We start from the raw sequence: 26,831 nt of genomic DNA on the forward strand, positions 1-26,831 counted from the left end.
CATTGGTTAACCCAATAGTTCTGATTGGTTAACAATCAAACCCTCCCTTCCCAGGTAGATAACATGTTCAGCTGCATTACCAGTTCTAGCCAGTAGATGGAATTAATATAACATTAAAGAGGAATGCATATAAAATAAAAGCTACTTCACATAGAATATAGGATAAGTGGACTCTACATAACCAAGGGTCACCTGCAGTGTATTAGTATTGTTTGTTGTCACCGCAAGTTTCATTATGGTATTTAAGATGATGTCTAGATAAATGTTATATATTTACATACACATAATCTCTGTGAAAGCTTTTCCTGAATGGTTTCTAGGACTGTATGAAAGATGCTGTCAAGCTTTTGCTCAGTCATTATGTGACTGATGTACATGTTCACATGAAGCAATGATTGGGAACAGACATTTGTTTGGCTGATTAGAAGACTGTGTGAATAGAGCTTAGGTGAGAGATTGACTTTCCGGTCTCTGAATGTAATGCATTACACACAACAATGTAGAAGTCTGTTGAAATAACAGTGGGGAATCACATAATACAACTTTCACATACAATTGGAGGTTAAATAAAATATAATGTTAAGCATAACAGGCTCATATGTAGTTTTGTATACAGAATTATGCAATTACCAAGAAAACTTCCACTTTAATACTACTAGCTGGTGCAACATTAATTATGTGTATACATTAATTAAGTATCCAAAAAAAAAGTGTGCTTAATATGGAAAATCGTTGGTTTTCCATTGCAGCACATATTATGGAGATATATTTAGCAAGGATCCTGTACGGCGGCAACAAGCCAAAAGTAAATGGATAGGAACGATGCAAAGACTTTACGATATTCTTCTGGAATACAGTCCTCAGGTGCTGAGTGATGGGAGGCTCCTGAAATCAGGTACAAGTCATTTCAATGGACATATCTTATTATTCTAACAGGTAACCTGTTGTTCATTTATTATATATGGAGTTTCAAGATTTCTATTGTGTTGAACTGTAAAAAGTTCCTTTATGTTTATGTTTTCCTTTATGTGACAGGTCCACATTTACTGCTGTGGAGCCCATACTGTATCTATGTAGGCTTCTGATTTTACACCGAGAAGAAAATGTTCCTTGATCTAATATTTGTTGCATTACTCTTTCAATGCTTTTAAGCTAGAATACCATAAATCCCAATGATGCCATTAGATGCCACACGGACGTGTGCCTATAGGTCTGTAATAGAGATCTGTAGGATCTCCATTTGTCAACAGATTGGTAAAAAAAATTGGTATTTATTGGAATTTAATAGTTGATCATTTAAGGACAGAAATATTCATATATTTGCATCTCTATTTAAAGTGCTTCAGCAAGAAATAGACCAGGCTTTTAAAGTGGCTGGAAGCCCAGAAGATCATTTTCATTGTTTTAAGCGAATCATCAGTGACATTAAATATAACCTGTCCAGCAGTCGCGCCTCTGACTACATTGATGTCCTTCCCCTTAAGCCTGAGATCAACAAGACTCTGCATGATGCACAGCAGGCACTTATCAAGGGAATCCATCAGAGGGTAAGTATAATACATTCAATAACAATACCTAGATGCAATCAGCATCATTATCATTTGCATAAATATTTTAAAAAACACAAAAAACCTGAATGCTTTTTAAAACGAAAGCTGAAATTTAGCAATTCCGAAATAAATTTCACTTTTTACTTTCTTACATTTATACTGTTTGAATGTTCCACAAGTGATTTTGGTCTTCCAGCTCCGTCATACAAACATCTATGAGCACAGCGTCAGCTGGGGATGGGACGGAATAAATCCTGTTAGCAACAGGTCTCATGCGTATTATCTGGAACGCCTGTGTAATGACTTCCATAAGAAAGTCATTGGACACTTTAGCAGGTCAGTATAAAATCACTAAAAGGAGGACGTCACCAGTCCTTAATATGTGCTGTACTTGTTCCATATGGATGTGTTTTATGCTGTAATAAAAAAAAACAGGCTATGCCATTTTTGAAGTCTTAACCTGGTTTCAATCATAAAAGAGAGATACTGTAAAGGACAGATTAGACTTTTCCTCTTGTGTTCAATATTCCGTTGTCTCTTGCTTAACCCCTACATGACCGATGGTCATCGGTGCCTAAATGACCAGGTCCGTTTTTGACATGCTGCAATACACTTCTTTAAATGACGATATCTCTGTAAAAGAATTACATATCATAACAAATTTTACTTTGTTTTTTTTTTCAAGACATGTGAGATTTTAGCTTGATACGATATTTTTAATAATTACATACTTAAAATTTACCAATAATTGACTACAAATGTGAAAAAATAGGCATTTTTGTCATTTATCCTATCAAAGTGTTTTTTAATAAGAAGTAACTTTTACCAAACTATGTTATAAATATGTTCAGCATTATTCAGCTACAGATGCAGAGGGTGCATGTACTTCTGCAATAATGAAAAGTAAAAGTGATTCCTGCAGCTCCTTTTAAATTCTGCCTTCAGCTGACTGGCTGAAGGGGGGCACACTACATACACCTATGTCTCCTAGAAACAAGGGTAGATTTTCCCCTTTAATATGATATATGGATTGTGTGTGGATGCTTAGCAGAACGAGAGATATTCACTATTAACCCCTTAAGGGCGCAGCCATTTTGTAGCTTAAGGCTCAGCCCGATTTTTTGGATTCTGACTTGCGTCTCTTTATACGGTTATAACTTTTGAACACTGTTACTTATCAAAGCGATTCTGAGATTGTTTTTTCCCCACATGTTGTACTTCATTTTAGTGGTAAATTTTGGCAGATAAGTTTTGCATTTATTTACAAAAAAAAAGAAAATATGATAAATTTTTGGAAAAATTTGCCATTTTCGAAATTCAAAATCATTGCGTTTTCAGGCAGATCGATTTACCACCTAAATAAGTTGCTGAATAACATTTCCCATTTGTCTACTTTACATTTTCATAATTTCTGAAATGTCTGGATAATTTATTTTGATGTCACGCGGCTTGCAAATAGAATATCGCTTTTCCGGATTTTCAGAATTGACTATTTTGGGGATAAATACAGTTTGGAATGAAATTTTACATATTTAGCATCAAAACCCCCTATATAACCAACCCATTTTCAAATCTGCACCCCTCAAGCTATCAGAAACAGCTTTTACGAAGATTGTTAACCCCTTGAGATCTTCATAGTAATTGAATCAAAATGGAGGTGAAATTTAGAATGGTCATTTTGTTCCCTTATACGTTCATTTAGCCCTAAAATTTACACATTTCCAAAAGATAAAAAGAGAAAACCCACCATACAATTTGTTCTGCAATTTCTCCTGAGTACAAAGACCCCCCACATGTGGCTGTGACTTGTGTTATGGGGGCACAGCGAGGCGCAGAAGGGAAGGAGGGCGCTGCAGCTGCCAGGATTTTAGTTTCCTCATTGGCCCCTTTTGAAGGCTATAAAATTTTCGCTTTTTCGTTATTGGGGCCATGTGATGCCATTTTTTTTGCGGGATGAGATGCTTTTTCCAATGTTACCATTTTGGGGTTTGTATCACCTATTGTTGAAAATTTAGGAACGTTTTTTGAGGACAGGAGTAGAAAAGCATCAATTCTGTACTGGATTTTTTACTTCTTTTTTTTTTGGTGTTCACCGTATAGACTAATAATCCTGTTATCTTTATTCTATGGGTCGATACGATTACGGGGATACCAAACATGAATATATTTTCTTACGTTTTACTAAATTTGTCAAACAAAACCCTAATGTGGGGAAAAATCTATCATTTATGTATTGCCGTCTTCCAACTGGCATAACTTTGTTACTTTTTTGGCTACGGAGCTGGTTGATGGCTTGTTTTTTGCGGGACATGTTGTACTTTGCACCAGTATCATGTCGCAGTACATATGGTTTTTTGATCACATTTTATAGCATTTTTTGTGGGATTGAAAAGGTAAAAATCATAATTTTTGGAGGGTTTATAACAGTTTTTTTTTACGGCGTTTATCGTGCGGGTTCAATAATCATTTACTTTTATTCTACGGGTTGTTATGGACGCGGTGATACTATATATGTGGGGTTTGTGTTATGATTTAGACTTTTTTTTGAGTTATATGTCTCTTTATATGTTTTGGGGGTTTGGGGCATTTTTAGTGATTTATGACTTTATTTTTTTATTGAATAACTTTTTTTTTTACTTTTTCACTTTTATACCATGGGACATGAAGAAGCAATCATCTGATTGCTTCTTCATGATAATATTCTGCAATACTCATGTATTGCAGAGTATTATCAGTGTCAGCCTATACACTTGCATAGGCTGGCACTGTGCCAGTAAGATGACGTCACAGACGCCATCTTACTGGCAATTCTTGCAGGTAACTCTGGGGTCCAGATCGGACCCCAGAGTTACTATAGCAACGATCGGCGCACCCCGAAAACGGTTCGGGGGGGCCGATCGTGGGGGAAAGATCCCCCAGATACATGTTAGATGCCGCGGTCGCGCTGACCGCGGCATTTAACGGGTTAAGCACCCGCGATCGGAGACAACTCCGATCGCGGGTGTTACACTGGGGTGCCGGCTATCAGTCACAGCCGGCACCCCGTCTTTCCCGATGCCGGTTCGGCTCAGATCTTGAGCTGAACCGGCATCAGCTCAGCGTCCGATATATCGGACGCTGAGCGCTAAGTCACTGCGCTCAGCGTCCGATATATCGGACGCTGAGCGTTAAGAGGTTAAAGTTACAATCAACAATAGAAAGGTGTACATAAAAATCTACTTTTTTACTACAAATTAAAGGGTGGATGTCTCTGATGTCTCAGCGAAGCATCCATACACAATCCATATATCATATTAAAGGGGTGATTCTCCAGTTTAATTTGTGTTTCTAAATGCCAGGGTTCAGGAGATCAATAGATATTAATATCTAAAACCTGGTAAATGCTTCTGAACTTTTGAACTAGATTTTGTTGTAACTGGTTCAAGGTATACAGTAGAAACATGGGCCCTCTAGGAAATTCATGGGTAATCTAGTTGGTCAATGCATAATTGCTGGTCACATCCACCAATTATGGCAGGACCAGTCGAGCCACTAATCTGTGTGTGGGGCCACCCAACTTCTTTTGAAGAGATCACGTTGAAAACCCTTTTAGGACAAACAATCCAGCTCAAATTCATCTTATATAGACAATACAGGGACATGTTGCTTTGGTTGTAATGCAGCTGTATTATATGAGCTAGCCCATTAAAATATACATCTTTATAGTTGTGGTTATTAAATATGTGGATGGGAATTGTTGCCATGATAGTGATACTATCTGTATAATAAACTTTCTAGGTGTGGTACAAATCCATAGACATATATATATATATATATATCAATTAAAGGTGTCTATAATTTCCAAGTTGGAAGTTAACGTAGCTGTGAGTAGCAATGAAAGACAAAAGTAAGCAACAAAGTAAATAATATGATATATCTTTGTAGGACACGACATACGCCCTGTGAACCAGAAAAGATTTGGAAGAGAAAATTTTTTTTCATGAATCAGAGAAATGAGGAGATTTTAGAGCACGCTGCGCACTGCCATACACTGTGAGTGCTGCCTTCTTGTGCCAACCATAGGAGCACACTGGACAGTACTATAGTCACACATGACCATTTAACTGATTCTCATCTATAGATTAAAGAAGTTCATTGGCCGAGAGTCTATTTTGATGCGTCTCCAAGACTTTGTTAAACCTTCTAATAGACGCCTGGTTGTATTACATGGAGAGCCTGGCAGCGGGAAAAGTGCTTTGATGGCTAAAATATCTGTGGCAGCAATACCATGGCTTTCCAGGTGAGATAAACCAACATAACAATGTATCCTTAGGAATCAAGTTAAGTCGAGGAATTGACAAGTGGAGGTTTCCACTTTGGAAGCCTTGTACCATCCTTCACTGGCAAATAATCCTACACTTCCCCTTTTAGCCATCAAAATTGTATATTTTCCCAAAATCCAATATGTGAAACATCCTTGCAATAAATCTTACATAATGCCATTGCATTTAAAAGAATTATAAACATGTATTCATTCATTCTTTTTTAAATAAACAGGGACCTGAGAGTTGTGACTCGATTTATCGGTGCTACAGGGGAAAGTCGAAACACTCGCCTACTACTGCAAAGTCTATGCTACCAGATAGCTAACATATATAACCTGAAAACCCAATTCTCTGAGGTATCAGTCACATTATCATAAATTAGTATGGGAGAAAGTATGCAAAAATCTGTCTATTCAATGAAAAGTGTTTATCTCTATTAAAGTGTATGTACCAGATAAGGTGATATGCAGTTTACATTTAGGAGTATACATCTAGTGGTATAGTGTCTCTCTTCTTGTAGACTGAGTCATTCAGGTTGCAAGGTTTTATAAAGACTATGACATTGATAACAGGGAAGCTACTGCAACTCTCTTAGTTTTACCCTATTTTGTCCCATGTACTGTTAGATTACAGACATATGCCATTATTAAAGGCGCTTGCCTGTGGCGGACAGTGCTAATGTTTGTTGTCCACTAAAGTTGTACTAATAAAGGAAGTATTTCCTAGATACAATTGAGCTGGACCTTGGAATTTTGTGATCAGACATATAACATGAATGCATTTTTAGCCAAGAATAATAGCTAGCACCTTAATTTTTATTTTATAAACAAACAATAGGCCTTTAAAAACTATAGGGGATTAGAGGGTGACCCATTACTGTAAATTTGGTCCTGTGGATCAGCCCGGGCAAGGACAAATATATAAATCTAATTTTTTATTGTCCATAAACTGATGCATATTTATACCAAACCTGTGATTTGCATTCTATGGATATGGAAGAAGGATAGAAGATGAGCAGGTTTATAGGATGTGGAGCAGGATTTCTTAAAAAAAGGTATAGGACTTATATAAGGGACAAGGAGAGTCTTTGTGTAAATTGTCTACTCACATAAGATGATAAGTGGTGTAGTGAATAAAAAAGTTTTATTGTGATTATTGATACAATGTTACTTTTATATTCTAAGAATCTTAAAGGATTGGTTAACGAGTTCTCTACTGTATTGGAATTGGCCACTGAAAGTAGACCTCTCATGGTAATCTTGGATGGTATAGACGAATTATCAGAAAATGAAGCACATCTGTCCTGGATACCATCAGAACTTCCCCCACATGTATACTTCGTAGTCTCCATCTCATCAGACTGTGCCTCCTTCAGGCACTTACAGGTATGTATTAACAAACCTGGAATACTTCCAAAACAGAGGAGAGTAATACCAATATGTACTCCCATCTGTAAATTCCTCCATCCTGCATTAACCAAAAAAGACGGTAAAAAAGCATAAACATCCTACGGGAACAAACACCAGACTTCAAACAAATTATGCAAAAAAATAAATACATTTTTATTAATTCTCATACAAAATTTACAGGTATGTGCAACTATTGTTACCGTGTTGTTTTTAATACAAGTTTGTAAAGTATAAAACATATGTAAATTTGTTAAATTATTATCTTGCAATGACGATTGGTAAGTGAAAGGGAATATGTCTGCAATTTTGATCATAAAAAGCTGAAAAAGCTGTGTTAGTTACTTAGCTATGTAACCATCTTTGTGTATTTAGTTAGTAGAGCAGAGCTGGGAAAAAATGCATTTATATTCCCAGATTGTAGCTGGACTTGGACTGGTGGTGAATTTAGTCTCTCTGCTGCCTGAGGAAAACAACAGAAAGGTGCCCATAAGTGTGTTGTCCATGCAGTGTATCCCAGTGCCATTCATCCCAAACATTGTGATGGCCTAAGAAGGGCGAACATAGTAAAGGAAAATCTTTGGTTCTTAAGGTCAGGGCCAATGTGCAGGACCTATCCAAAGACAGTATGGCAATACCTAAAGTATAAATGTATCACCTTACTTTAGCTCTGCATAGCATGCCCTGGCGGTGGGCAAGATGCGCAATTTCTCTTACTGCAGCAAAGCAACTTTAAATATTTTATATAAGTTTATTCAATATTACTACTAATGAAAAAAGGTTAAATCTGTCAGAGAATTTACAAAGACAAGCCTTCCTATATGGTTTTAACGCTCTTCTTTAAATAATAAACTTTTTAAAAAAAAATGGAATTAAATATATATAAATATAACTATCCCTGTATCTCTTTATTCCCTGACTAGACGCTCAGCTACAGGACGCCTCCTCCTCCTAGAGGTAGAACATCCTGCACCTCGTACCTAGCCTAATTTCCTGACACTATCCCTATCAGTGATTCATCATATTGGAAGGGAAGGGTCCCCTTTGCAGTTGATCTCAGTTGGTTGAGTGAAGACACATTGTATCATGAGATATTGGGGCACATTTACATTTACTTTGCGCCGCACTTTTGTCGGACTGTGCACGTTCTTCTAGGCTGAAACTGCTTGTACAGGTATTTAAGAAGTGTCTGTGCCGCTATTGTGATGCAGGCGACCCTTTTTTGGAGCAGCTGCGCTGGCTTCCTTGCGACATAATTTAGTCGGACTGAGTGATTCGGACCGAGCGCAGTATTTAACATGCAAATTGTGTTGCGCGCCCTATGTTAAAGGTGCACCACAAAATAGTTGGTGAACTCTGTCGGGCAGGGAAGCAACAGATTCATGATTTCTGGCGCACGATCTTAATAAATCTGGCCCACCCAGCATTATACACGGAAAGAGCACTTTTAGTGCAGTTTCCGACTTTCCAAGTAAATCTGCCCCTTTGTATTTTTCTGGGAGGAAATCATTTTGGATATTAACAACTTTATTTATAGCAAGAAGAAATTTCCTTTGAACCAACTGAGAGGGTTTAGGTGTGATCGCTATGAGGGGCAAGGAACAAGGGCATCTCCTTTGCCATATTTATGTCAGTTTGTCCCTGCAGCGCTTCTCCCTATAGCAGTGATGGTGAACCTTTTAGAGATCGAGTGCCCAAACTGCAACCCAAACCCACTTATTTATCACAAAGTGCCAACGCAGCAATTCAAGCTGTAACTTATTGCAATCTTCTTGCTCCTTGTGTCACAGCTTTCAACGTTACTGAGGAAACCAATATCCTTGAAAGAAGGAGGGAAAAATTCTGATTGCTATTGAAGCTTCCCTTGACAAGCAGGAGCAGGAACTCCAATGATAATCTAACCCTGCCCACCTTTTCTTCCTGCAGTCTCAGATAGAACCGGATGCTTCACTTTAAAATAGAGCTCAGCGTGTCACGTCTTGGGCTACCTGGGCCTGTAGGAGGATCCCCAGCACTGGCACCTGTGTCATAGGTTCGCGAACCACTGCCCTATAGGCTTATGTGATGGTAGAGGACTGGACCAAGCACCAGACACATTCCTCTTCACAATATCTGCAACTATACTTTAGTAGGTTAATTAGTAGGATCAATTTTTTCCTTAATTCCCTTCATACACCCAAAAAATGTCATTCAAGCCATAATAAATTCCCCTCATTGTAGTAACAAGGTCTCTTCATTGAGAGAAGAGCGATATATCTGAGCTCATCGATTTCAAGATGTCAGGATCAATTGACACAAGAAGGCTCAGGATGATGATGTCATCATAACTGCCACTGTTTGTGCAGCATGTATATAGCACTGCCAACGTGAGAGTAATCCCAGGCGGTTGGTTACAACTTTACTAGTCATGTCCATTGGTGGGTTACTTTTATCTTTACATTATATCCGTGGATAAATAATAACAACAATAAAGCACCTAGTGGCAGTTCTGTGTCTACAAGCATCCAATCAAAGTGTAGCTTTTTAATTTCATATTATGCATCTGAAAAGTCTAAGCTGAGCTGTGATTGGTTGCTATTTTATAGACCTGTGCTGTGTCATGTTTCTAAATCTTTTCTTGTAAAATGTGGGTATATTCCTTGTGTTAGAAATGGCCTAAAATCATATTAACATCTATACACATTTACTTGAAGACTCCTATACCAGAACCCTAAAAATGTTCAGATCCCTATAAAGAGGGAATGTGGTTTGTCTATCACAGCCATAGACTTAAATTGCTTCATAACCAAAAAGTGGTTTGCACTCTGAGATGAACCATAGACATCCCCCCAACCACCTATCCAATAGTAATGTGTCATGTTGTTGTTTTTTTCCATGCCCAGGCTGACATCATGTGTGAATAGGTGTTAGTGCATGCCAAGCAGACATGACACAGTCAGTCCCACCCATTTATTGAGCCACCAGGCCAGTCTTCTCCATGCCTCCTCACAACAGAAGTATACAGAAATAGGAAAACAGAGAGCTAAATGGGTGGCTTGTAACCAAGTAGTATGCAGAATCCTCATCAGTGACCAAAAATGTTTAAGAATCAACAAATTTTATTGGCGGGAGTAACCCTTCGTCAGATCAAAATGGAAGCGCTGGGCGGCAGCTTAGGTGCACCACTGATCACTCTGGTGGACTGGTGTATGAGATATCTTTACTGAACACAGCACAGCCCCTCCTCATTGAATGAATGGTATCGGGGGGGGGGGGGGCGCAGTAACCGTACAGAAATGGATCTCACAAACCAGTGCACTGGAGTACCAAAAATACCAAAAAAACTGCCAGTGTACCCATAAAGGTATGGGTACACGGGTCTCTGGGGATGCTGCCTAATACTATCTGCTACTTTGCATAGTTAAAATTGCAGACAATTCCCTAGAAGCACAATGTTAATTTTCCTTTTTCCATAGCATATTTACACACATACAGTATATACACACCATATACACATCACCGAAATACCTATATATATATACAGCATATATACATCACATATGTTTTATACATATTATCCTGTACAATGTGCAGCATAATATTTACATAATATGACTATTTTCATATTTATATTTTACTTTGTTGTAGAAACTTGCTCTGGAGCCCAAAATAATTCAGATACCACCGTTAAGTTCTTTGGAAATAAATGACATGATTGAGTTTTGGCTGAATAGAGATTGTCGTAAACTCACAAGCCACCAAATGGAAGCCCTGCTGGAGGCCTGTACTGCATGCCCTCTACCACTCTATCTAGAGTGCGCGTACATGGAATCACATCAATGGACATCCTATACCCCTGAAATCCTTCTCCATCCTAATATCACCAAGATGTATTCTGGCATCCTATCAAGATTAGAGAAAAACCATGGCGTCCAAGTAATAAAAAAGACTACATCCTACATTTCATTGGCTAGAAATGGCATAACACAAGAAGAACTTCTAGATATGCTATCACTTGACCAATCTGTAATGGATGAAATACGACAATACCAGGGCATCGCTGTGCCAGTCTTTCCAGAAGTGCTGTGGATCAAGCTACGTAATGACTTTGGGATGCACTTGGTGGAACAAAGGACAGATGACAGCTATGTCATTAACTGGACTCACAGCCATTTTAGGACTGTTTGTACAAATAGATATGTGAAGTCAAAGGATTTCCATATCTCCATCCACTCTGCATTCACCAATTACTATCTGGAAAGTCAAAGTCGCCATAGACATAGTGAAAGTGATAACATCCCTCCAATCATGCCATTGTCATGGGTTGTAAAGCATGAAAACCAAAGTGTTCATGTATTTAACCTTCGGAAAATCCTTGGAATATCATATCATCTGTTGCAGTCTAATCAGATACCACGTCTGGTGACAGAGTGCATATTCAATTATGAGTACCTGCTCCATAAAGCCTGGGCCACCTCTGTAGTAGAAATCCTGGAAGACATAAAAGCAGCCATGAATCCGGAGCGGTAAGACATTTGGTATATTGATAAAAATATTTAATGTGCAAATGAATTATTTTTATAATATCAATCAATAATTAATAGCTCTTGTGATGTATGATAGCTTTGCCTATTATTTTCTTTACCTTTGTCCAGCAGTTTTCCTACTATCCTCCTCAGTTTAATCTGTCCCTGCAGCAGTCTCCCCTGGCTGTGCTGCTTATATATATGAGACTGTAGAGTTTTTAACACATGGAATTTTACAGGTTCTAACTGTTATATTATCATATATATATCATCTAAAGTCTATATGTTATTATATGCTCTGTAATTTCTCATTGACAGGCCAATGCTTGACTTGAATCTTCTCTTTGAAACTCTTCAGTTATCCATGAAGGTCCTGCAGAGAGACCCCTGTCAGCTGGCGTCCCAGCTTAAAGGACGTCTGCACCAGATAGATGCCTCAGATAAACCTGTGGCTCCTGGTAGGACTAAATTCTTACCCAATGAAATAATACTCTTGCCAATCCTGACATACCGTATGTGTTTTAGTAAATACTTACATTACCCAATGATATCACAATTCTGCACATGGATTGTACACGGTGCAATTTTTTTTAAAAAAAGGGAATCTGTTAGGATGGTTTTATACGCGATCCCCCACAGGAGGATTAGTGGCTTAGTGTCCCAAATAGCAATATATGATGACTGTCAGGGGCTCTAGGTAAGTTTAACTGTTTTTTCTTAACTAGCCCCAGACAGCGCTTAGGCTACATTCACATGGAAGTAACGCCACCCGGCCAGGCAGGCAAATGTCCGGCGTGCTGGAGAGGGGGAGGGGTGACCCCTCCCTTCTCCATAAGAATGTACGCTTCACGGCTGTAGAAATGGGGAAAGATAGGATACAGTATGTTCTATCTTTTCCCCGTGTGCGGCACTGTATCACTCTGTGCACCTATTGCCGTATAAATGGCCACAAGCTTGCTTCCCATGTACGGTCGTGTGAATGCAGCCTTATATAGGAAGATTTGGGACACTTTACCAATGATCCATTAGTACCTGACAGGTTCCCTTATTAATGTCTTGTCATGGGGTATGTTCACACATAGCAGATTATTGCAGACATCTGTTCTGTGCATCTGGTAGCCTATACACTGGTGACATCATTAGATGCCCGTTCAGATATATAGAACAGTCATAGAAATTATGTGATCTGTTAAGAAACTTGTAAACTAAAGTTGAATTTGTATGTAAGTCGGAACTGTATATTTTATCATTGTAACCGCTGAAATTTTTTGGTCTCTGTGACAATTTTAAAAATGTTGGGTTGTCATAAGAACCAGGATTATCAATAAAGCTTCATTGCAGACACATGTTTATTGTAGCCTAGGGCTAAAGTACAGTAAATGTTATAGTGTACAGTATATAACACACACATATACAGCATATATACATTACATATGTTACATACATATAAGGATATACAACGTGCAGCATAATATGTATAGAATGGTGCACATCCTCCATTCTTTAGTGTCAGGTCAGATGACGAGGCCCCATGAAACTACGGGCCCCATAGCGCCTGCTATGGCTGCTACTGCTGTATTTATGCACCTGTACATAACATACTTGATGGATCAGCATTGAAAGGCTGTTTTAGGCAAGGAGCACCAGGACCATTAATGCTGTGGATTACCCAGAGAGATTTACAGTATCAGCATTGTGAAGTTTTGGGAGTTTTTACAAATTATTTCCACTGTAAGTTGAGAAATCTGGGTGCAGAATGCAAAGCACTGGTTGAACTTGGAACCGTAAAATCACATTGATTCCAAACTGTGTACTTGTACATGTGTATGTCTGGAAGAATTATGTTAATGCACAAATCAATAAACCTTTTATTAAATCTAGGTGATCCAAGGAAATATCCCTTGCTGCCAGCCTTGATGTCTCAGTGCCAGCAGTCCTCTATTTCCACTTTTATACCTTCTTTCACATGTCTTCTGCCACCTGGGGGGATACACTATGATATCTTAGCAGGTACATTGTTCTTTATCTTTACATATGTTCTATAAATAATATCCACCAATGTCTATGTTCCAAAATTATTGATATCTCACCCAATGACGGTGGAAAATAGTTATGCATGTAATGATACAAGCTGCAAAACAGAATGGGGCAGATTTACTTACCCGGCCCATTCGCGATCCAGCGGCGCGTTCTCTGAACAGGATTCGGATCCGGACGGGATTTATGAAGGTAGTTCCTCCGCCGTCCACCAGGTGGCGCTGCTGTGCTGAAAATCATCTGAATGCGCCGGAATACACCGAGCTGGACCAGGTCAAGGTAAGCGCTTCCCAAGCGACACATTTTCGGTTTTTAAATGCGGCGGTTTTTCCGAATACGTCGGGTTTTCGTTCGTCCACGCCCCCCGATTTCCGTTGCGTGCATGCCAGCGCCGATGCGCCACAATCCGATCGCGTGCGCCAAAATCCCGGGGCAATTCAGGTACAATTGGCGCAAATCGGAAATATTCGGGTAACACGTCGGGAAACCGCGAATCGGGCCCTTAGTAAATGACCCCCAATGTCTCTATATTATATATAAACTTTGGTGGCATCCACTATACATCTAAGCCTACAGAAAATATGGTGCAGTCTAAAGACCGGGCTGATGCCATATCTGTGTCTCCATAATCAGAGATGTCTAACATCACAGACATTTAAGGCGGTTTTCTAGTTTCATCAAATAAAAATGATTGTATGTATAGTAAACAGTAATCCATTGTTGCTATATATTTTGGTATCAATTTCTCACGTTTTTTCTACATCTCTGTTTGCTGAAATTCAACAGGAAGCTTTATTATTTACTTCCTGTGGATAGAAATCTGGCCATGGTCATGTGATGTGACAAGTGTACACGGCTCGTTAGTGTCACACAGAGTAATCAGAGCCGTGTGATATAATGAGCCAGGCACCTGTGTGACATCACCTGACCAGGGGCAGATTTCTTTCCACAGGAAGTAAACAATGACGCTTCCTGTTGAATTTCAACAAGCAGAGATCTGGAAAACCTTGAGGAATTGATAAAGTATATCAGAAAAATTGTACAACTTTTCATTATGCACACAGTAATATTTATTTGCTGAAACTGGACAAGTCCTTTAACTCTTTAGATGCTGTGGCTCCTCCAATACCTTAGTGAGACTAAAAATAAAAGCAAAATGATGTTCAAAAAACACAACAAAAAATAGATATAATTAGCATCGCTGCAGCTGAAATATTCTATATTTTTATATATTACACAATTTATCCCATACAATGTATGAAAATGATAAAGTGGGTGAGGAGTGCCACCTTCGCCTTGGTGGCACTTCCCACCCACTTTACTAATTTGGTGATTGTTTTTATGTAAGATTTGATTAAAAGGTTATGTTTTAGTCACGTATACCACTCTAGAGTTTTTCATGTATTTTTCATGACATTTTGAGTGAGGTATACATACTTCTTATAACCTCTTCGCCATGTATTAAATGCCGTAATAATTTTAAAAAATTCACAAGGTATTCTTATGTTTCCATGTATTACTAGGGGTTTGTTAGGTCCCAGGGGTTTGTGTTAGAAAAAAAAAAAGTTGTTTCCTTATGTTCCCTTTTATCCGTGTGAAAATTATTATAATAGCAGCAACGCCTCATAATCATAATTCCTTTATTTATATAGCGCACACAGATTACATGGCGCTGCACTGAGCTTGCCAAATCCTGCCTGACCCCATGGGGCTCACAATCTAATCATAGGGATGTTATACTGATACTACAAATCACAAGATACATATTCTTTAGTGTTACGTATTACAACTATAATATAATAACTGCATTGTCGTTGTATAGGTCACACCGATTGTATTACTGCGGTTGCAGAAGCGCAGACTGATATGCAGGCAATGACAGCTTCCAGAGATGGATCCCTGAAGGTTTGGGACCTCGTAGTGGGGAAACCTGTCTTCACTCTTCATGGCATTGGAAAGAACATTGACTCCATCACTGTGTGTATGCAGAACAGGATAGTCGCCATCACACAGGACCACAGCTTCCAGATATGGGACCTCTCATTTAAGAAAATGGTCTATGCTGACAGCGACTGTTTAGATGCCCCTATACTGACAACTGCTAAGGAAGGGCAACTTCTTTTGGCTTTTTTTGATGGAAGCCATTTAGTAAAGGTTAGTGAGTGGAACACCTATAGAACTGGAATCTGGAAAACAAAGTATTTCTAAATACAGATCTTCTATAAGACTGCTGCAGCAAATCTTCTTCTTCTACTCTACTTTGCATTGTTATGTCCTTCTTAAGTACCATATTTGTGATGTTATGGACACCAATGATGCTCAGCGCACCTCCCTGACTATAATGAGGCCAAAGGTTTTTCCATTATGGTGTCCGTCATTTTGACACATTGGGGCAGATTTATCAAGTGTCTGAAAGTCAGAATATTTCCAATTGCCCATGGCAACCAATCTCAGCTCCCCTTTAAAATATTCATGAGCACTGGTGAAATGAAAGCTGAGCTGTGATTGGTTGCCATGGGCAACTGGAAATATTCTGACTTTCAGACTGCTTGATAAATCTGCCCCATTGGGGCAGATTTACTTACCTGTCCCTGCGTGATCCCTGAGGTGCGTTCCCCAACTCCAATGCACAGCTACCGCGATTCACTAAGATTGTGCGCCCGATATCCTGCATCTGTCGCTTCCCCAATCAGGTCTGCCAGAGTTCACTTTCTTCTTCCCGGTGCATGTAAGTGCTTGACCTTGCGACACAAATTCAAAGTTAAATCCTGTGGTTTGTCTGAATCGGCCCACCCCCAGATTTCTGTCGTATGAAAGCTTGTGCCGATACGCCAAAATCCGATCAGATGCGACACAATCCCTGGCGCAATCCCCAAAAAAGTGGGAAAACCAACGAAGATGCGGCCGTGGGACCCTTAGTAAATAAGCCCCATTAAATTACTGCAGTAAAATGTATTATTATGCTGCTTGTTTCAGAGTCCGCAATGGAATCTTCTAACACAGCCTCCAACTCCAATGTGACTCTTAGTTGGGGGAATGTGATATACTTAAAATATCTAACATTTATTTTGGAATTTATATATTCATAATGTTATGTATTCCAGGTGTTTGACTTGGCGGACTCCTGTAAGCTTCTTCATCAGGTAGACATCCCTGCAGATGAAATGCCAGTACATAAAAACCACTCTATTCTGGTCTCCAGGAACTCATTTAAAGAGTACATTGTATTTGCCTACAGGTGAGCAAAGCACAATATATTGTATGGATCAAGCTGTACTTCAGGCTATAGTACAGTGTAAAATAACTTGGATACGTTTTATCTATGACTAACTGGTCACTAACTTTTCAAACATTGTCTAATTTTAGGCAAAGGATTGTGTAATAGAAGAATTATCTTTTGTTTCCTCTTTGTGACAGGAGTGGGAAGGAAGCCATGGTACTAAATGCCAGACGAGGAGCTGTTGTTGCCAAACTTACTGCACAGGATCCGGTGGCTTCAGTTCAAGGTGTGGCTGTAACCAAAGAATATTTCCTACTAATTTGCAGGTATATGAATTATGCTAAATGTTCCTAATTACGGTAGAGTTATAAACCAGGAGTGTAGAACTTTTCTGTTCCAGATTACACTTTCAGAGTTGCAATATTTCTAGGAGTAGAAATAAAAGTAAGAAATTACAATAAGTAACACTAAGACAGTGTATTACATCACCCAGTATCAGAAAACCTAAAAGTGCAACCCCCAGCTATCAAGAAATTGGTGGTCTCCAAAATAGTTATTCTGGCTCCAGAGATGTAGCTCAATTCTAGTTTCAGGGTAATAGGAAATTTTCTCACAACTTCTGTATACTATGATGGAGACAGCCTTACACTTGTTGGGTCAACTCCCCACCTTGTCTGGTCTTTAAAGTGACATTTATTGTATGTCCCAGTTATGATGGCTTTGGGTGCAGCCCATGACTATAGATGTCCTGTTATCCTATGTGTTCTAGTACACAGGTGGGTACTTTAGGCCATGAGAGACCAGAGAGATTTTTTCTCTTTTTCACTATATCTGGCCTATATGTGTAACTCACATATGGTTCCCCTGGTAAATTGTTTTTGAAAGCTGAGTTTTGGATATTCAGAAGATGGGTAACTGACCCTATGAGTGAAGTATGCTCTTACCTAACTCTATTCCACAGGTATCCTTCACCAAAGTTACATGACATGGTGCACATCGAGCTCTTCAGTGTGCACACCTTTGCCTACATTCGCACAGTAAAGGGCTGCAGCAATGACTTTATCACTAAATTTGCTGTAAATCGTCAAGGATCTCACGTTATTGCATTTTCCCGGCTCCCAAACTCTAATACCACAGAGATAGTCATTTGGAATTTAGAAACAGAGGATCATAAGCACATGGCAAAGTTTTCATCGGTGCCAATGGGAGGTAAGTCGGACCGCGCTGACCGTATGCGAGATATGTGGTGATTTTTGAGATATATTATTGTTTTCTACTTTGTATATTGATAAGTACGATAAAATGGGAAACAAGGGTGCCTTTCTTTGGGTAATGAAGTTTAGTGTTTTAGTGTTTATTCCCTCAAATTAGGAGACAGTAGGGAATACCATAACTTAAAAAAAACTGTTGCTGTATGTCTGTACAAGTAATTTTAAACATAGTATAGATGTATTATTATGAGTTATAGCATTTAACCTGTGGTCCCTTCCTCTACCACATCTCCAAGACTATGTTCATCCAGTTTAGACCCATTCACCTGCTCGATCTCCATACTCCAAATATTTCATAATAGTTCTCGGTCAATGTAGGAATTTGCTTTGATCTTCGATACTGCCTAGCTTTCTGTGAAGGAGAGAATGTCTTACGATCCTGGAATTTAGCAAACCGTATAAATGACCAGTCTCTGACTGTCAACATGAACAATGCCAAGGCGGCCAATGGGATTCAAGAGCTTGTTACAATGAAGAACTTTCCCAGGTATTATCTTAAGTAACAGAAGATCAATCTACTCAGGAGGCCATGTATGTCCTCTGCAATATGGTAAAACATGACTGTAAATGTCTCTTGTTTTACCCCGGACAGATACGTGGTCTGCAGAAGTGTGAGGCCTGGAGTGATCACTGTGTGGAACATTGTAAAATCAAAGTGTAAAAGTAGTGCAGTACGTGTGGAGCGAGGATTGGTCGAAAGCAATGATATTGTGCTGGTTCGAGATATGAAGCTTTATATCCTCACTGACAGGGGTATGGCCTCTTTTACCGACACACCTAGACCAATATTTCAGGTAAAAAGTCATCTACGGTTGTTTTTGAGGAAACCACTTTGTGAATACGGTGAATATTATAATTTTTTTTTGGTTTTCATAGACTCTTCTAACATATGATTTGCAGAAGAAAAAGTATGTGCGTCGCCAGACCGGCCTCTATGTTATACCCTGCCCCAAACATGAATATAAGGTCCTGAACAATGGCCTACTTTTGGGGCTCTCGGAGAATAGGTGAGAGAACCTTCTATGTCTTTTAATATATACATAAAGGTTTGGTGTTTTCACCGGGCAATAGTGTGCAGGTGCCAAAGCCCAGTCTATTTAGCGGAAATGTTGATTTGGGTAATCATGTTCTACACTTGTCAAGGAAAGGTTTGAGTAGATGTGGGGCTACTATGGCCTAAAAGACCTCAAACTTCTCTCCCCTTGGTTTTTTTAAGCAAAATGAATCATAATTTCCATCTCTTATTTTTGGGATCAAAAAGTCTCTGTAGTATCAGGAAGAATTTTTTTTGTAAAAAAGACAGAACTTCCTGCGTCGACCATTACATTTAGCTTCTTGTATTGTATGCATTGGTAGTCCTCCAACCAGAAAGTCATGTTTGAGATTTTAACCCACATACTCTGCAGAACAGAATAAAAATAATATTTTATAATACTAGAATTTTAAAAAGTGTATACATGTATATAAATTACCCAAGTCTTGCATTTTTACAGAGATCATTTTGTTATTTGGAATATGGAGACGGGTTTTATAAAGGACAGACTAAGGCCACAATTCAAGGACAAGTCACTTACCGTGGAGTTTCTAGCAGACAATGAAATTTCCAATGAAAATATTCAGAAAAAAATAAAGCAGCAAAAGAAGAAAGGGACGGAGACAGGTACATGCATTTGTTTTCACTTGGGAAATATGCACATACGTTTTACAGGATGGGATAAGGAAAAATTTTATTTTTTTAACAAAGCCTAATACATCATGTGGCATGGTAGCCAAACCATAAGGAACAGACCCCCAATGTGCATCTCGTCAGTACAGTGTAGTGAACTAGTTTCCCATAATCCAGCAGGGGAGCATCAATAGCTGTAAGTCTCCACACACCTGCAGAGGCAATCTTTAATAGTAAAGCCTCCAGAGGAGTCTTCTTACTTCCCAGACCTTTGTTTTCACTTGGTAATATGCAACATGTGGGATCAGCTCACTTTTACCTTGGCATTGATTGGAACAAATGGTGCTCGGATCCAGCACAACCAAAGAAATGTCCAGCACCACGGTCTTTTTCAAAGTTGTCTCAAGTTTTATTGATAATCCATATATGACCACACAATGGACAAAAACATAGTAGCAATCAACGCATTTTGGCTTGCGCCTAAATCCTGATCAGGATTAAGGCGCAAGCCGAAACGTGTAGATCAACTTGTGACAACTTTGGAAAAGAACAGTGTTCTGGAATTTTTTTTTGGAAACATATTTTGTTTTCACTTGCACATATATTTTGTGTCACCTCAGAGCACGAAAACTTTTGCAGCAATTTGCTGCAGCAGGATTCTACAAGTAAATCCATGTATATCTCAAACAACTTTAAATTTGCACATACCCTTTAAAGGCCAATTTAACATTTTATTTATAAGGATCTGAGATCCCCAGAATGTAAGGATAAAATCCTAGTACACATTTGATTACGGAAAAAAAACCCATAAAATTATGAGTTACAAAATAATCTTTTCAATTATATCATTCATTTAATTTGATGTTTTGTAAAGTTTATTTTGTGTTTTCTATGGAATAAGTTAGGTATTATTGTAATTTCAGTTATTCTCACGCCATGGGAAAGACGCAACGAGACTAAGACAGCAAAACGACGCAGAAGAGAAAGAGAAATGAAGCACGAGATTGAGAAGATCCAACAGTTGGCTAATGAAAAGAATAATGCTATTGATCAATATCTCTTGAGTGAGAATGAAAAGGTAATATGGTTTATCAAAAAAACCAACAAACAAAAGAAGGGTCTTAGAAAATTATAGGTAAAATAGGAGTTTTACAAACAATTGTCATCTAGGCATCATCTAGAGGTGATGTAAACATTTTAGAATACAACATATTATAAATGTTTGTCTGGAACCTCAAAATCATGGCCACTTTCTTGCAGTGTCAAATCTGATGGGTTGTGTCAGTATTGGATGGGGTTCCTTGTGAAATTGTGAAATCCCCAAAAATTAACCCAGAAGCCACAAAATTTAATTGCAAAAATAGTAGATTGTCTTCAATTCTCATTACTATTAAAAATCTTTATTATTCTTATTCTTATTAAAAGTGTAAGTGTTCTTACAGTGTAACATCTGTCACTGAGTTGTATCTGGTACCAGTATTGTACTGGAGTTCAGTCTGCCCACCAGATTAAATTATTCTGGGGGTGGAGTCCTTTATCAAACCCTAGAAGCCTTAAAATTTTAGTGCAAAAATAATATCTAGCACTCAGGATCATTAAAAATACATTCTTTACTGTTCCAATAAATGGACGCAACGATTCACAAACTGAAGGAAGGACCTACACGTTTTGATCTTTTAAAACATTACAAGTTCTTAATCATTATCCTTAAAGGGGTATTCTCATTTGGGCATTCACATTTATTTTAATTAATCTAAGATATATACACATTTCCTTGATTTTGTGGTATTAAAAAAATTACCTGTGTGAAGATAATTTACCATAAATATAGCCATGTTGTCTCTTAGAAGCAATATAGCTGTCCTTGGATACGACCATCTCCACATTTTTGTAGCAGCAGCCAGACATCCTCTATTTATTCCTCCCTGACCACCTGGATTCAGTGTTTATTACCACAGGATAACTGTGGGAAAAGCAGTAATTTCCGGCCATTTCATATGGAAAAACAATGGGGCTTACTTACTAGGGGTCCACGGACTGCACTAACGTCGGAGTTTTTTGCGCATCAGCACCGGCTTTCATGCAACACAAATCGGATGGGGGGCGTCGGACGATCAGACTGATCCGGACTAAGCGCAGGATTTAAAATTTAAATTGTGTCGCAAGACATGCACTTACATGCACCGGGAAGAAGATGGTGAACTCCGGCGGACCTGAGCTGGGAGCGACACATGCAGGATCTTGGGCGCACAATGTATTAAACAATTTTAATCAACCTGTGAAATAGGCGCAAAGAAGGTGCTAAACACCCAAAAAAGAAAAAAATAGAAAATTATGATAGATAACCCACTTTGTTTTAAATACAGAAAGAAACAGCTTTTTCTATAATTGTATTTGGTTTAGTTATAAGACTTTCCATTGCTTCCACACTTTGCAGGTGATAGTATGCTCGTACTATGCACACCACCTCTGCGTGTTTAGCCTGGAGACTGTCAGTCACCTGCATACCCTGGAAGACAAGACATCCATGCTCTTCTTACACAATGCCGCTCTGACATACAATGGCGATTTCTTGGCTCTTTCCAATTACTGCGATGTGAACAAAACTAGCTATGTCACCTTATGGGATCTTCAGAATGGAATGGTAATATACTCTTCATAATATTGCCTCTCTGTGTTATGTGGTTGATAAAATTTATGTATCAATATTTTTGTTTCTGTACTGAGTAGGTAAATTCTCAAGATTCCAAATTATATTGAAATCCATCTCCAAACATAAAATTTTGCAATCCGTTACCACATTCATCTGTACAACCCTACTGCTACTACCTTCTAGAGCAAGTCATTCAGGAGAGTACATATAAGACTTCATCTATGAAATCCTCTGACATCTGTTCCTGCTCTCAATACATATGTACATAAGAGCCATTCCCCCAAAGGTACTGAAACTGGACAAGAAGCTGGATTCTAGTACCATTTGTAGGATGTGAATTCCAGACTTGTAGGGGCTATAATATTCATATAGCCCAGGGCCCATGGCAGTCTTAATCAGCCCCTGCTTGGGCCTCTGCTTGCACAGAGACTATGTCCTTAAAATATTTCTTAATACCACCACGGATATTTAAAGGCCTAGAGAGGGCTGCTTATTATGTAGATCACGTGTATATTTTTTATAACTTTGTGACTGTATGTATGTTCTTTGTAGGTAAAGAAAAGATTGAAAAATGAGCCAAATATTTGTTGCATGGCTATCACTGACGGAGCAGACAGGATTGTTTTTGGGGTTACTTCTGGGAACATGTAAGTGGAAGAAAGTGTTTTATTGACGATAATTTCATAACACCACGTTTTATATCTGATGCTAAATTATGACATTTTAAATAAACAGAATTTCCGATTTCACCATTTTGCTTCTACAATATAGCAGATTTATCAGACTATTCCCTCATACATAGTTTTGGTGTTCTGATGCAGTCTTTGAAGCCAAAACTAGTAATAAATAGTAAAGGGAGAGAACGTATATATCTCATTCTCCTCTTTCTTCACTTCTGGTTTTGGCTTCAAAAATTGCATGAGCAAACCTGGGAAAATGGCCATGTTCATGGATTGTTTAGGGATTTTATGCTCTTTACTTTTGGTATAATAACAATATATTTCCTTTTTACTTATAGACTAAAGGTCTGGGATCCTTTTAGGCGCAAACATAAAATAATCCCAGGATATGAAAACCTCTCTTTTACAGTAAATAGCAACCTACAAATCATAGAAGGAGGATCAAAGGCGATCCTGCTGTCAGGTAAGCGTTCAGAGCTCGGAGAATACCAATGTGGTACCACCTGCTTAGGGTTTGGATCAGGGTGTGGGTACCCCAACTGTTAATTATGAAACAGTGTGTTACATACGTGAAGAAAACAACAAACGGAGGACAGCACCTCGGATGATGCCTCCAGAAAAAGTGGTAAAGAAAATCAAAGCCCAATTAAGGGGGGGGCTCACCTGGTTGCCACCTGAGTGTAAGCCAATTACCCCAGAATGGGTGGTGGGGAAATCTACTGGTCCGCAGTGCCAAAAACTTGCAGGCAGGAGTCGTATTGTAAAGTTGCCACTAGCCAATAATCCGAGATCCAAAAAAACAAAGGCTTGGCGAACAGCAACAATAATAGCATCAAAAAACGAAAATATGGCACAAATATCTACAGATAAACAGAGCGTCTACATCAAGAGCCTTGACTTAACTCCACATAAAATAATACATTTATGGATAAAACATAATAACATATAATTGCCCTGAATCACAGAAACCGCTGCGCACAACAAATAACATTTCAAATAAAAGGAAAGAACATAAAAAGGGGAAAGAGAGAAGGGATGGGAAGGTGTGTGCATGGATTGCCAGAATAACCACACTGGACAGAATAGGATGGGGAGACCCAAAGACCAATAGAGGAAAAAAATGTTTGAGGTTGAATATAATCAAACCAGGGCTGCCAGGTTTTAAGAAAGGAATCCATCGTGTCTCATAGATCTCAATTTGGAGATTCTAGTCTTAACCTGAGCCACTGAGGTGGAAAGACAGCTAATAATAGAACACCAGGTTTAGTCCTTACAGCATTACATTAGATATCAAGAAGGCAATTTGTGATCTAAATGGCTGAATCCTTGCACAGGTCCACCAGATATGGAGGTCTCCACAACCCCCAAAGCAGAGGGGAAATGAGGCCTAGCAGAATTTATGTACTCTAGCTGTTACCATATAAGTACAATGTAAAACTTTAAGATTTCATCCAGAGTCACCTGACTACCTCCCTTAGACAGTAATGCTGACATCTTTGGAGAAACATTTGGATACCTAGAATGGAAACTCTCAATCCTGTGGAGGCTGAATAAATGTAAAGTAAAGAAAGCAAGCCACAAGCCATAGCATCTATCCGACATGTGACCTCCTATGGCAGTGATTGTGAACCTTTTAGAGACCGAGTGCCCAAAATGCAAACCGGACCCACTTATTTAGTGCAAGGGGCCAACACAGCAATTCTAGCATTAATTTACTAAAATCTTGCACCGTGCTATTCCACAGCTTTCAACGGTCATGAGGACACCAATATCATTGACAGAAGGTGGGAAAATACAGATTGCCATTGGAGCTTCTCTGAACAGGAAGAATTGTGGGGCCAAGAGCAGGAGCTTCAATATCTTCACTGATAATCTGACCATGTCCACATGTTCTCATCCTGCAGTCTCAGGTAGACCCAGATGCTTCACGTCCTGGGCTACCTGGGCCTGCAGAATGATCCCTCAAGTCCTGTCTGGCGAATTCTGTGCTGGGGCAACAGACATAGTTCCCAATGAGAGGGTTCAGAGAGCCACCTCTGGCACCTGTGCCATAGGTTCGCCACCACTGTCCTATAGAGTGGGGCCTGGGAGGGACGGTAAGGCAGAGGGACCATACAAAATGTAAGATCTGAAGTAAGGCAAATCTTTAACTCAAGGGGAGTCTTTATTTGTCTATAAATCTGGAGTAAGTATAAGCCAAAGGGTAATTGGACTTCAGGGGGCAGCAGAGCATCAGTGAGAAGTTGTGCCCAAGGTTTTTGCAGCTAACCTGTTTCCTCATGGGTCCAAACTTAGTCTTGTAGTTAGAATGATCATCCACATAGGTATTTTACATGTCATCTATCTATATGGACATCAATCTAACCAATTGATCCAAATGTGTCTCTTTTGTATATTACATATGTATAAGAAATATCTACGGTTTATATGACACAATATATTTTTTTCATGTGCTTTGTCTTTTTATAGGTGACGTTAGCTTATGGGACCTGGACAATGGAAATGTGGTTTCGGTTTTTACTCCTGATAGTAAAATCTGTTGTTTAACTTTAGCTGCTGACAGAAAAACAATCCTGATGGGCATGAGCGATACACCCTCACTCATCACCCTGAAGATTGCATCAAAAGACAAGGACAGCTCTTACCTTGTAGGGACGGATCTATTTGGAGAAGAATCTACAAGTAGTGAAGATGAACCTGATGAAAATGACCAGCTTTTGAAGATCTGAAGCAAGTGATAACATTTCAGCAGACATTTTTCTCCAACAGAGGATCCGTTCTGATACTGCCTATGTTGTTTGCACAAGTAGGAGTGCAGCATAAAGGAAATCTACCCGTCAAAATGAATCATGATTAACCAGGGGTACTTACTTTCTTCTCCCTCTCCCTGTTCTAATCTCAAACAGTGGGAGGAGGGAAGTTCTCCTGCACAGTGTAGCAGCCTGTAAAGCTATAGATTGGAGGCGCTCTGGTAACTCCCCCTTCTGGCTTATTAGCATTTTAGATTTTAGAAGTAAGGAGGCCATGGATAACAAATATAAGAAGATTACCACAGTGACAGCGCCTGGACCTATGAGTAAGTGTCCATGGTTTATCATGATGGATTTTGATAGTAGATTTTATTTAGAGAACAAAAGGGTAACATTAAATGAACCCAGTCTGCTAAAATCTCAGTTAATTTTTTTTTTTTTTTTGCTTAAAAGTAAAAACCAGTGCACCAGTTGTATAAACTAACATCAACCTATTTAGGTCAATTTAAAGCTAACGCTCTGTGCCGTAGCTCTACGGCGCAGTGGTACAGCGAATGTATGAAGATGGCTCACGGGCTAAGTTCGGTTGCCATGGTAGCCTCGGGTCTTTGTTTGACCCGAGGCTTAATGGCTTCTGCAGATTGTAATGAATGAGCTGCAAAAATGCCATATATTGCAATACAGAAGTATTGCAGTATATGGTAGAAACGATCTGACCATCTAGGGTTAATGTACCCTAGATGGTCTAAGAATTAGTGAAAAAAAAGTTTAAAAAATAAAAAAAATTAA

At 38.9% G+C, this 26,831-nt stretch overlaps 1 protein-coding gene across 4 annotated transcripts in view; it reads left to right on the forward strand.

Annotated features, from left to right (window-relative positions):
• LOC140076642 (uncharacterized) overlaps nt 1–26,506 on the forward strand; it is a 47,763-nt gene extending 21,257 nt beyond the window's left edge. The window contains exons 10-32 of one of the 4 annotated variants that reach the window (XM_072123258.1): nt 750–895; nt 1,339–1,547; nt 1,747–1,886; nt 5,475–5,582; nt 5,671–5,829; nt 6,087–6,210; nt 7,039–7,239; nt 10,888–11,765; nt 12,084–12,223; nt 13,647–13,775; nt 15,625–15,956; nt 16,907–17,040; nt 17,220–17,348; nt 17,984–18,231; nt 18,612–18,780; nt 18,886–19,087; nt 19,170–19,300; nt 19,787–19,953; nt 20,883–21,037; nt 22,397–22,603; nt 23,165–23,259; nt 23,631–23,755; nt 25,762–26,506. In XM_072123258.1, the coding sequence (XP_071979359.1) occupies nt 750–895; nt 1,339–1,547; nt 1,747–1,886; nt 5,475–5,582; nt 5,671–5,829; nt 6,087–6,210; nt 7,039–7,239; nt 10,888–11,765; nt 12,084–12,223; nt 13,647–13,775; nt 15,625–15,956; nt 16,907–17,040; nt 17,220–17,348; nt 17,984–18,231; nt 18,612–18,780; nt 18,886–19,087; nt 19,170–19,300; nt 19,787–19,953; nt 20,883–21,037; nt 22,397–22,603; nt 23,165–23,259; nt 23,631–23,755; nt 25,762–26,021 (4,588 nt within the window). In that variant the 3' untranslated portion in view covers nt 26,022–26,506. The remainder of the gene's footprint in view (nt 1–749; nt 896–1,338; nt 1,548–1,746; nt 1,887–5,474; nt 5,583–5,670; nt 5,830–6,086; nt 6,211–7,038; nt 7,240–10,887; nt 11,766–12,083; nt 12,224–13,646; nt 13,776–15,624; nt 15,957–16,906; nt 17,041–17,219; nt 17,349–17,983; nt 18,232–18,611; nt 18,781–18,885; nt 19,088–19,169; nt 19,301–19,786; nt 19,954–20,882; nt 21,038–22,396; nt 22,604–23,164; nt 23,260–23,630; nt 23,756–25,761) is intronic. The other 3 variants (XM_072123283.1, XM_072123267.1, XM_072123275.1) reach the window with 3 other exon arrangements.
• The last annotated feature ends 325 nt before the right edge of the window (nt 26,507–26,831 follow it).

Source organism: Engystomops pustulosus, chromosome 1 (assembly GCF_040894005.1).
Source record: "Engystomops pustulosus chromosome 1, aEngPut4.maternal, whole genome shotgun sequence".
NCBI lineage: Eukaryota > Metazoa > Chordata > Amphibia > Anura > Leptodactylidae > Engystomops > Engystomops pustulosus.